We start from the raw sequence: 12,423 nt of genomic DNA, 5'->3' as shown, positions 1-12,423 counted from the left end.
GTGCGGTGTCCCCCGTTTCCCGTTCAGCACTTCGGCTGCTCGCAGGCGGTGCCGCCGCTTTCCTGCTAACCGGGCTCGCCGGGCCCTGTCGAGGTGCTTGAAGTTCCTGCAGTCTAAGGGAGAAAGGGGCTTTGGTTTTGGTCTTGGTCGTCCCTGCACCGCGAGGAGCAAGTGGCTGCGGGCCGATGGGCGACACCATGCCGTGGCCTGGAGTGCTGCCTGTGAACTCGCTGCACGGCGAGGAGCATGTAAGACTTAACCAAACAGTAATAATAAACAATTCAGTGGGCTCTGTGTATTCGGAGAGAACTGCCTGGAGGAGGCCCCCTGCTTTATGAATAAGAAATAAAGGTTTTCACCAAATTGCCCTGTCTTCCCAGCTGATTTGGCCAGTATGTCCTTACTTACAGGGGCTTGCAGGGTGACCCGTGTGCAGGTGCAGTTTTACAAGACAGAAGTCTACTTCCCCCCAGGCCCTGGAACAGGCTTTTATGGTCCACAGTTGTTGCCTTCCAAAGGGACATCCTAACAAAGTCATCTGCATATAAATGCAATGCAGTATTGTGAAGGTGTATTTTTAATTGCCTGCTGGCACCCTGCTAACTCGTCCGGTCTTTTCCTATTCCTTATGCTCTGAGTGGGAAGGATTTATCACAATTTTCAGATGTCAGGCCACTTGTGCTCTGATGTTAGCCTGTGCTCAGCCAGAGGGGAGAGTTCTGCTCACACTCCTGAGCCAACTCTTTATGCACCACCTCTGTGATACGGGTATCCCTTCCTGTGCAAACTGGGCCTTGGCTGACATGGAGTTAGTAAAGCCATGAGATACAAGGTCACATGTCGCAAGAAAACTGGAGAGAGGGAAGCTTTTTGAAAGTAACTTTCACTCAGAGGCTGGCAGGGCATCCGTCTGCCCGTGATGAGTGACTGCTTTTCATCACTTGTGGGTTTGGGGGGTTTCCTCTTTTTGCTTCTTAAACTGTCAGTACCTCAACCCACAGTGTTTTTTCCGTCCACTTTTGCCTTTCACTTCTCTCCCCATTCTGCTGCGAGGGGAGTGTGTGAGCAGCTGGGGGGGGGAAGGGGTTACCTGCCAGCCAGTGACAGACAAGTGGCACTGAAATTGATGCAGAGCAGTCTGGAGAACATCTGAGCCAAAGCACTAGTCAGGGGATGAATGATAAAAGAGTCTTAAAAGTAAATAATTTATTCATTAACATTTATTTGAAATATGAATACTACAGTATGAAGTGGTCTTGAATACAAAGCTAGTATCTCCTTTCTCATATGACAAGATAAACCATTTTCTTTCCATGTATTTTTCTGCTCTTGAGTCCTAAATGTCGCCGACGTCTTCTCTCAAGAAGGTCGGTCTCACTGGTTTTGGATTTTTTACAGATCAGAAGATACAACATCCTTCTGAGCCTTTGCAATACAAAAGTAACCATTTGTGTTTCATCAGATGGTTCTTCATATACGGATTGTTTCATATCTAAACAGGCAGAGATAATGACAGCTCGGAACAGATTGATAAAGACACAAACCATCACCACCACAAAAGAGGCTAGGAAAAGGCCACCTAGCAGCCTGTTGGATGAAAAATCGGTATCTCTGAAAGCTGAGACACAGTAAGAGACTATGGTCTGAGCTGAGTGAATCATGTTATTGTAACTCTTTTCATGCTGACCAAACACAAGGTAGCCGAAAGCCAAAAATACAAAGAAGCACAACATTATGATGATGGCCATCGAGCAGATTCCAGAAAGGGCTGCCAAGAGCGATCTTTGTGGCAGGTCCATGTCATAAAAGAACTGAGAATATTTTAGAGTTTTCAAAATTACAAGAAATCCTAAAAAGCCCATTGTACCCCTTAAAAACTGATCTAAAAGAGAAACTGCATGAAAATAAATGAAATCATTTGGGTGAAGTAAGTAAAAGCTCACCATATCTGCTCCCATCTTAAACTTTATGCCCTTTAAAAGAAAAAGAAGGAGGAATGCCAATTTTAAGGCAAAGTTCATTAGATTGGAAATTTTTTTCATATAGTCTTTTCTTTCTCGGCCTATGACATAAAGCTCCTCTGCAATGTAAATGATCAGAAAGGCAAAAAGAATTGCAGACACAAACATCTGAGCTTTGGTTTGCTGATTAAAAATTGGGAGCGCAAAAGAGTGGACTGACAAACTTGGTTTGATGATCCCCAAATGAGACATTTCAAATATGACTGAGATGGTACAAAAGAGAGCTGCATCTGAATTAAATGTAGTTAGTTCAACAATCACAGCCCATGTCTTTTCATCAAGCCAGTTGTTCTGTTGTAGAGTGGCCAGCCTTGTTGTTGAATTAGATCTTCCTTCTTCAGGGAAGAAGTAAAATGTGTATCCTGCAGGTCCATACGTGTACAAATCTCCATACGAATAATACATCCATGGAGTCTTGTTTGGCTCATACAGGAACCCATTGTAACTGCTGGCATCTTTGGAAACAGACTGGTTGGCAACTCTTGTCCAAGTGCCAGCATAGTCACCTGTTTCTGGGATGTCGCTGCCGTACTTGTGACGACAGTGGCTTTTCCTTATCACAGAGTTATCTACAAAGCTGTGAGGATGGAAACATTTTTTCTCAGTTGCTTTAGCCCGCACCTGCCTCATACGGGGCAAACCAATGATTTTGGATGAGCTCTCGGGAAGAAAGGTTGGCTGAATGTCATTGTGGATCAAAGGCAAGAACACGTCTTTCACCCACATGTAGATATCTTCTTGCTTATCTGCACTGGAAAGTTGTGGAGAGAACTGGTGATGTATGAACTTGTTGTAGCGAAAAATGCTGGTGTTCTTGTCAGAATAGGCAAAATTTAATAGCAGTGTTAAAAAGACAAGGTGACTGATGAAACCTGTGGTGAAAAGAAATGCCTTGACTTTAATTTTTGCTTTTTTACGCATTTTTGCTACATCATCAGCATCTAAAGGCCTGTAGTGCTTGCTGCCTCTGACTTCAGCCAGTTTCAAGTGCATCTCTCTCTTCTCATCAGCACTCATTGTTCCTCTAGGCAACATAAACTCACAGCCCTTGCCCTGAGTTAACCATGGGATGTTTTCACAGTGTTTTGGGCGAACTGTATGCACTGCTGAGAAAAAGCTGATTTTTAGGATTGAAAGGAAAAACACGTTCTCAATAAAGGAGGATACAGATGCTATAAGCCACTCTAGTGAAGTCTGATAGCCATAAGACAAACCATATAACACAATGAAAAATGATGATACCCCAGTTACAGCTGTAACTAGTGCCCATGAGACATAGACACACCACCAATTAAAAATGATGGGTGTTCTCTTGTGAAGGAGCATGGAGGCAGTGCTTGGTGGTTTCCTTTCTTCCTGAGCGTTGCCACCTGCTTCTGCATAGTTCTGACTAAAACTGGAATGTGATGGTGGCCTTCTCTGGCAGGCTTCAGCCTCTGGAGGGGAACTTGCAGTTATTGTCTGCTCTTCTGTTCTGATTACATTTGCATCTCTTTCAGGAAGAGTGCAATTCCTCCATGGAGCTCCCTTGCTTCCTGTCCTCTTGGAACGTGGTGGGCTCTGTGAATTACTGGGACCAGGAAGGTTCTCCGAGGGACTGATGTTCCTCGACTGTGCTGAGAGGTATGATTTTTGCAAGCATTCCTTTGAACTCTTACAATTTCCAGATAGGAGGTGTGAGCTTCCCTTTGGGACTCTCTGAACTACACCACGAGGAGGAAGAGGTTCCTTCTGGGAATACTTAAAGAAGGCAATTATCATCATTTCCACAGGTATGGTTAGCAAAGCACATTCAATTCCTAGTATTACTGATCTCAAATACCTCAGGTGTACTGACGGTTCTTCATTCTTCAAAGCATTAAAGAACATGATGTTAACAAGCAGGTTAAATAACAATATTGCTAAACATGAAGACAACCTTTGGAGCCTGCTGTAAGTGCCAGTGAGATCATTAACAAAAATGGAGAGCCACAGATGGCCCTGTGCTAGGCTGTTGGCAAGATTAATCACAAAATAGTCGATTCTGGGCAGCGGTGTCTTGGGGTTTGTCACAGAAAATGTCCTTTCGATTAAATGATCGCCCTTGTCGAGTGCAAGCCATTTCCTGCACATGAAGAACCAGGTCTTCCTAGTGGACATGTTCTCAACTTTGGCTCTGCTTAAATACCAGCTTGGAGATGGGCCCTTGTTATTGTGCCAGACCCTGAGGCAACAAATGTCTCCCAAGTCTTCCTTAGCAGTTAACAGAAAGCAGTCCGTACTTCCTTTCTGGAAAGATGGAAAATGTGGGTGCCGTAAACAATGGACATCGCTCATGCCATTCTGGCCGATGAGCTGGAGAAAGACATCGGCTGTGGTTCCAGCTCCCCAGCGACTGCCTGTGTATAAAGTGACCAAAAAGCTCACTTTGTCAAAGGGGTCGTTGTCTGGCAGAACTACAATCTTGTTTTTGCTGACCCTGTCAACTTTGTCCATTCTTATGGCCCAGAGAGACAAAAGAAAGTAGGTGGCAAAAATAAATAGCACTGTTAAGAGAGTCACTGGATTTTTATGGATGTCTGCTATCAGGATTTTCCCCAGATCTACTGTGTTGGGGGTAACTATTACTTTGGCTGCCAGGAACCTGATGTCAAATGTGGATGTGTTTAATGCAGTGTTGACTGACAGGCTTCTGTGACGCTGCTTCATATTGCAGACACAGTGTATCTTCTGCCAGTCGGTCATGGAGCCAAGCCTGCACGTGTCTTCTCTCCACGGACGTAGAACCCCCTCCAGAAACAAGCACTGATCACTAAAAACATAAATGCTCACCAGTCTCTGGGTTTGATACCTTATGAAATAGGTTGTCATCAAGACAACAGAGATGTTCTGAGTGTTGGTTCCACTTTCTTGAGCTGTGGCTGTCAACAGTGACTCTGGGAGACAGATAATATAGGGAGCCTTGATGTTACAGTCAGCACTGGCTGTCTCGATTGTGCTTGCAACCGTTGGCATGTTGTGAGAAGCAGCAAACGAAGCCACGGGATGAGCACCAGTGACATTGGAGCCTGTAAATACTAGAACCTTGAAAGTAACTTCTAATTTTGTCAGGATCTGGATGTATATGCTCTTGGTGTTTCCGTTGACTTCTAAAGTAAATCCTCCAGTTGTGTAAGCTTCTGTCTTATCAGGTCCCATTGTTAACTGAAAAGTTGAAGATTCCTTATCCTTTCTAGCAATTGTAATTTCTGCTCCTTCAGGCACTATCCCTAGCTGATCCCCATTAGGCTTTGTCTCTGCCATTTTGAACCCGAAGACTGTTGTTGCGATTTCTGTTGTGTAACCTAACCAGGGGAAGGGGTTCTCATCAAACTCAAAAAGGGCAGTGGAAATCACAGCACTATGGGGAAATTCAGAATAATTTCCCTTTTTCAGTGATGGATAAAAGCAGTTCCTGCAGGTGTTTGTTGTAGAAGAAGCATTTATACTGTTGAGATTTTCATCTTTCTTCAGAGTGATGTTCCAGTCTTTTGTTTCCATTAGAGTACTTGTTTCTCCAGGGACTTTGCCCAGGAGAACTATGTCTGTTAAATTTTCCATGATGGAGAAGACTTGTTTAACTGCACCTACATTGACATTTCTATGATGCAGAAGTGCAGCTCTCAGGATGTTGGACAAGCATGTTAGTATTCCACTACTCTGAATTTCTGCTTCTTCAGACCAGTGATTCTTGTTCCTCTGTATCTTCAGCAATCCCGTAACTTCTGTCAGTTTCCTAACAGCAAGGTCTTGTGATCTGAAGTTCAATTCACCAGGGTTGTCTGTGACTTGAGAAAGAGAAGCAACTATTTGATTGATTTCCATTATGCTTTCAACTGAAATATTCACAGCTATTTTAATCAGGCTTTCCCGAAACTGAGCGTTATGGAGCTGGATGGTTGGTGTGGCTTTAATATAGTTTAAGACTGAGGCTGTCAGATAAGCCAAATATCCTGCACTAAAATAATCTCCAGTCTGGAGATAAGATGTCATTGGTGCGCTAAAACCGCTTACTGAGGCCAGCAGTTCATGAAACACAGCAGCTACTGGTCGACTGTCAATTGGGTTCCGCACGCGGGCATATAACTTCACTTCTTTAAATGCTCCAAGGGAATCATAGATTTGAACATAAAGTGTCAAGATGTACTTCTGAGACGGCACTCCAATGGGGAGAAACGATGGAGGAGTTTTAGGCTGATAACCAAAGTACATAATTATGCCAAATGTATTTTCCTCCACAGAAGTTATTTTGGTAGTTTTGTCAGAAGCTACTATCACTTTATATGTCAGAGGTAAATTGCTGTCAGAAAACCCACTGCATTGAACAACAAATTTTGTCAGAAAGGCAGTACCCAAGCGTGGGTTGATGGTACATTTGCCAGACCTAGGAGGAATATTTATCTTAAAAGCATACTTGTAGATGGAGGATCTACCATCCCAGGTAGTTACTTTTAACAGAAGTATGTAGGATTGATGTACAGTCTTTGTAAAAGTCAGAGCATGTATAGATAGGTAAGTCCCATGTCTCCCCGTTGAGGTTCTGGAAGACCAGTCAAAACTAATTTCTGTAGAGTCTTCTGAAAAAAGGGACCAGTAGTAGACTGGCTGGTTGTGTGTTCTACAGTTCAGGCATTTTCCAAACAAGGTAAATCTCTCTGTTGGAATGAGACTGCTCCCACAGTTTTCGAGGCACGTCACATCCAGAAGGAGTTGGGAGCCAGGCTGCACATTCACAGTTTGGTCAGCGTAACTCATCCTTGTATCCTTTTGAATCACTAGACGGAAGTAGTATATGGTGTTTCCTGGGAGGGATTCTGGTAGTATTGCTTGAATTGGACCTGAGGATCTTAACCATTTCAGATCACTCTGGGCTGGATGGCATTTTTTTCCTGGGCTGATTTTCATGTTTTTGTAGTCTGACTCCTCTTTAGTACAGTACCAAGTAAATGTGATTCCCACTAGTCCTTCCTTTGTGTATGAATCAGGATCATAAGATGCAGAGCCATTGAGAACCCAGTTATCATGAAAACCCACTGTGCGGAATCTGCCTCCTGCAATATTTGCCACTAAATTGCTTCTCTCAATCAGAACATAAATCCCATCTGAATCCTTGACAACTTCTCTGGTAGCAGCAACGGTTATCGCAAAAGTGAAATTAAACAAATACAGCCCATAATCTAAAGTAAATCCAGGAACTGTTAAGCGTATCTTTTCTATACCATCTAATGAAGAAATGTCCATTGGGTTTGTCCAGTCTGGAATAGTGTTTATGTCCTGAAGAGGATAGACTTGCCAGAGGGGTTTAACCATTCTGGCAACTTTGCAATCTGCTATCACGTTGGTAGACAGAATGAAAGTTGATGCCCTTTTCTGATGCATGACAGAGGCATAAAGAGTAGGTCTCTGTATCTGTACGGTGTGTATTTGACAGGTTTCTTCCTGGCAAGACACCGGTGCTTCTATGGTTTTTGCAGCATAGTTGTTGACTCTGGCTCTTAAAAGAGCCGGTGTAAATGCACTTCTGGTACAGTTCACTTTTGCCACAAACCCTGTATATTTCTGTGCATCAAACGGTAAAGCAGAGCGACGGACAAAACGTGTGGCATTTCTTACATGATCATTGTATGTGTATGTGCTATTCTGGAGAAGGTGGTCTTTTTGTGTTCCAAAAATCTGCAGGTGGAAGGTCCACTCACACTGTAGCATTGGATGTTGTGCAGGGATAAACCACACTAAATAAGTAAAGCTCTGCAGAAAAGGATGGCTGCTGCTGAAAACATGGACTTCAAGGTCTCTTTCTGCTAGGGACCTAAACAAAGCCCTCTTCTGATTTATATAAAGATACATATTGAACTTGTAAAAATGGAAGGCCACAAACTCTATGGAGAATAAGTAGGAGAGACCCTTGTGTTGGTAGAACACCGTGTGTGTGTTAGCGCTGTCTGTGTAAATAGGATTGTGGTTATCTTTGGTTGCATAAAATGTTCCATGGTTGTACCTGAAAATGTATGTGCTAGTGTTGGTCTTCCCTGGCTGAAGGTTGACATGGGTGGGTGTTTCTTTGCCTGCAGTTAGACTGAGAGTACCATTGAGTAGATGTATTTCTCCTGTCAATTCCTCAAACCTCTTTCCATCAACAGGAAAGTAAATACTGGCCACCACCACCTCACCCAGGCTCTGAGGTGTGGAAACAGCACAGAAGTTGCTCTGCAAAGTAAAGGCACTGTAGGAATGGACCCAATCTCCCATAGCCTGTGTGTCCACCAGTCTGTAGGCCAGTGCCTGCAGGGTAAGGGGCTGAAGCCTCCAGGAGAGGCTGAGTGGCTGTTGAGAAACACTAAGGAGTTTGGAGCTGATGCTGAGGACATGCAGTAAGTCAGGCTCTACCTTGAGAGAGATGTTGATGCTTATCTGAGGCATCTGCTCAATGCTGACTGAAGCAACATGGAGCCCGGGATGCCTGTAGCGCACAGTCAAACGGTAGCTGTAGTAGGTGGCACAGGTCTGCTGCAACTCAGCTGTTGGGTAGATATCAAGGGGTACTGTCTCTTGGTGCTCACTGCTGGGAAGCAGAAAGGTAGAGGGGCTGCCTCCCTGGCTGCTGAAGCGGTACTGCCAACTGACACTCTTGAGACGAGCACACCAGCCCAGCTCTACTGGCTGCCACACAAGGATCAGGTGTGTCTGCGGCCAAAGCACAAAGAGCCGCATATCCTGGGCAGCCATCTGGATGCTCACGTTGTGATGGAAGCACTTGGGTGCAGCACATGAAGCAGATGAGCACTGCACTGTGAGAAGGCTGAAGCCCATGGGTGGAGGATCAGTTCCCGGTAGGAGGCCTGTTTGCAGTGTGACCTGGCCGGACCAGCGTGAGGTGTTCTTCACCCAGGCCGAGTTCAGGTACCAGGAGCAGTGGGGTGGGGACTGTGGCCACCCCGCTTTTCTTTCTACCTTGGCCGTTGCTCCCAGGGCAGGCTTGTAATGCAGGTTCATGGTGCTGCTCCACAGGCATGAGACCCGGCGCTCGTTGTCCTGCCGTTGAAAGACCTGTCCGTGAGTGCCCCAGCAGCTGACCAGCAGCGGCGGTGGCTGGCAGCAGGGAGAGGAGACCCCCGAGCCCTGGGGGCTGCAGCAGAGCAGCAGCAGGAGCAGCTGGAGCGCTGCCATTGCCTGGGAGCCGCAGGACACCGAGGGAGGCACACGGGCACCGGAAAACGTTGTGGGCGTTGACAGTTGGGTGCCCGGCCCGGCCCCGCCTCCTCTCCCTGCTCGGCGCGGAGCTGCGGGGCAGTGGCCGCGGGGCTCCTGGCGCTGCTGCGGATCACATCAACAAGTCATTATTCTTCCTTCAGAAAACATCACTGGTAGGGTACAATGATAGCTCTTTCCAAACCAGCTACTGCACTCCCTCTTTTCTATACTGCTCTATTCAGTTACTACAGCATGGGTAAGTGTTATGAATTACTGACAGATGTAGCTTTTGGTATTGAAAATTCGTTTGTATTTGAGCTAGTTCAATGATGAAATGTACCTGCAGAAAGGGGTTTTGTTCCTCAACAAGTATCTCCATATCTTTTATTTATTTACATTTGATGGCAATCTTTCTAGTGCTGCACGAAGTCTTGTTAAGCTCATGCCTTGCAAAGCCAAACATTTTTTTGGGGGGAAGGGTGGGATGAGGAAGGAAAAGGGGATAGATTCTGGGGATAGTCAATACTCCATTAGGAATAAAGAGTAACTATTATGAAGTGTGAAGGTCAGCGGCTTTAAAACTAATTTTGAGACATAAAGCAAGCAAACAAGGTGATGTTACTCATTTTCCACCTCAGGCCACCATGTGCACACATGAAACGGGCTCAGAGCACTGAGCCCAAAACAGCTCAGAAAGTCACGTGTGTTTGGACTTTCATCAATTCCATTGTCTGTTAAATCCTACCATCTTTTCAGCTTCCAGTGATGCTGATCAGATTTGTGCTGAGCTTTGGTATTCAAGACCTCATTTTGACTAAACTGTGTTAAAATGCTCTGCCATAACAGAAGTTGGTAGGATGGCACATTGAGTCAAGATGCATCAAACCTTGATTAATGTAAGTCAGCTGTTAGAGGGCAGCATAGCAAGGCACTAAGTAGCCATTCTCATATGGCAAGGAAAGAGAAATGTACCAGCCTCTTCTATACATAAAACAGGTGCTTTTCAGGCTATCAGGATGCATGGCTCTTGCAGAACACATACAGGATTGGAAACAAATGTACTGTTAACTGTGGTGCTTGTCAGGTTCTACCATTTAAACAGTATAGGCATGGCCACAGGAGGTTTCTGAGTATGTAAATCTGCACTGAGTTTTAGCACTTAGAAATGTAAAATATCAAAGCAAAAACCAACTCCAAACTGTGTGTGTGATTCTGTCATTGGTTACTGAGAGTGCCCACCCCATTCTTCTTACATAGAAAGAAGGTGTTTATGCATGTGAAAAAGAAAGCTTGAGAGGATGGTGAATTTGCTTGTCTGTCATCATGCAGAAAGACAGAAAGGGAACATGGACTTTCAGAAACTGCAGATAAGTACGGAACACAAAGAAACAAAGCAATAAGCTTGCACTTATTTCACTATTAATGAGGTTAAAATTAAAGACAAGGAAAAAGTGTATTTGAAAGTTTAAAGAAGATGTCATTGTTTGCAGCTCTTATGAGTTTAGAAGTCCTTATGTAATGAATTCTGGACATCAGAGGCAATTTCAGCAATCCAAGCTTTCTGCAAGATTACTTTTCTACTTCTGAATCAAGTCTGTGAAAAAGACCAGATTTCATAGCAGAGATGAATGTATATACAAATTTGGGGAGGTGAGGCAGTACTTGGCTGCATTATTCCATCATATCCAAGAAAATGCTGAGGTGAGGGGTGGAGGGGAGGGGGGGAGGACACCAGAATACCCAGGAAACTGTTTGTGTGGGAAGTAGGAAAGGTAAAAGCTTAAGATCTTCAGTAAAACAAGGTGTGTTACTGATTTTTGCTGCAATAATACCCAGAAACCTCAACAATGGGTCTTTGTGAGGAACTGGAGAAAGCAAAGAGTCTTTGCCCACAAAGCTCATAGTCCCCTAGGAGACAGACTCTCTGCAGCAGTAAAATGTTGAAGTAGATTGCAGGCATGGGGCATGGTAATATACAAAGTTTATAGCATTAGAGCTGGATGACATTTTATTGGGTGTAGGTGGCAAGGGTGGTTTTCTGGGGGGGAGGGGGGTGTGCTGCAGGACTGGCTTCTGTTAGATAGTTTTTTGTAGCATTATAACATGCTAAAAGTTGCCAGGAGAATTCAGGTAACATTCTCTATTACCTTCAAAAATGTTAACATTTTTTTAGTCTAAACTTACGCTTCTAAAAGGTTTTTTGCTTTCTTCCCAGTTTAGCACTGGACACCCAACAGCTGCCAATGGCAGCAAGTGTGTTTCAGCTGTGAAAGTAAGAGTTGCTGTTTTGAAAGGCTGCATCCAAAGTTCTGCATAATGGCCAAAGGGAAGATTTTCAAAGATCAGTATGTCAGATGAAATTTAACAGAAATCAAGATATCAATACAGGCTTTGTTTGGGAGGAAAGGCTGAGGAGAACCATAAAGACTGTTAGACCCCACCTGGGATGGCAGGTGGACTTTTGTGTTATCCGTATCCACTCCTTGTTCAAATCAGAGGTAAGACTAGCTTTGCAAAATCTGACTTAGAAATTACCCTGCTTAAAATCTGTGATGCACATCCATTCCTGTGCACATGGGGCCTGACTGGCATGGAGTTAGTAAAGCCATGAGATACAAGGTCGCATGTCGCAAGAAAACTGGAGAGAGGAAAGCTTTTTAAAAGTAACTTTCACTCAGAGGCTGGCAGGGCATCCGTCTGCCTGTGATGAGTGACTGCTTTTCATCACTTGTGGGTTTGGGGTTTTTCCTCTTTTTGCTTCTTAAACTGTCAGTACCTCAACCCACAGTGTTTTTTTCCCTCCACTTTTGCCTTTCACTTCTCTCCCCATTCTGCTGTGAGGAGAGTGTGTGAGCAGCTGGGGGGGGGGTTACCTGCCAGCCAGTGACAGACAAGTGGCACTGAAATTGATGCAGAGCAGTATGGAGAACATCTGAGCCAAAGCACTAGTCAGGGGATGAATGATAAAAGAGTCTTAAAGGTAAATAATTTATTCATGAACATTTATTTGAAACATAAACACGACAGTCCTAAACCACTGTAACTGCTGGCATATCTGGAAAGAGACTGGTTGGCAACTCTTGTCCAGATGCCAGCGTAGTCACCTTTCTCTAGGATGTCACTGCCGTACTCAAGACAACAGTGGCTTTTCCTGATCACAGAGTTATTTAGAAAGCTCTGAGGATGGAAACAT

General features: G+C 44.5%; 2 protein-coding genes across 3 annotated transcripts in view; one reads left to right on the top strand and one right to left on the bottom strand.

Annotated features, from left to right (window-relative positions):
* TTC38 (tetratricopeptide repeat domain 38) overlaps positions 1-12,423 on the top strand; it is a 37,186-nt gene that overhangs the window by 461 nt on the left and 24,302 nt on the right. The window contains exons 1-2 of one of the 2 annotated variants that reach the window (XM_034062737.1): positions 79-248; positions 3,521-3,644. The gene's annotated coding sequence lies outside the window, so the exon portion shown is untranslated. Of the gene's footprint in view, positions 1-78; positions 249-3,520; positions 3,645-12,423 lie in introns of those variants that run through there. The other variant, XM_034062738.1, reaches the window with a different exon arrangement.
* Positions 1,284-9,206, bottom strand: PKDREJ (polycystin family receptor for egg jelly). The gene is made up of 2 exons (XM_005148022.2): positions 3,734-9,206; positions 1,284-3,556 (listed from the first exon to the last, which is right to left on the bottom strand). Exons 1-2 carry the CDS (start codon positions 9,204-9,206, stop codon positions 1,284-1,286), a joined length of 7,746 nt encoding a protein of 2,581 aa, XP_005148079.2.

This window comes from Melopsittacus undulatus, chromosome 5 (assembly GCF_012275295.1).
Source record: "Melopsittacus undulatus isolate bMelUnd1 chromosome 5, bMelUnd1.mat.Z, whole genome shotgun sequence".
Classification (NCBI taxonomy): Eukaryota; Metazoa; Chordata; class Aves; order Psittaciformes; family Psittaculidae; genus Melopsittacus; species Melopsittacus undulatus.
The sequence above is the reverse complement of the archived record's forward strand: the minus strand, read 5'-3'. Positions and strand labels throughout refer to the sequence as shown.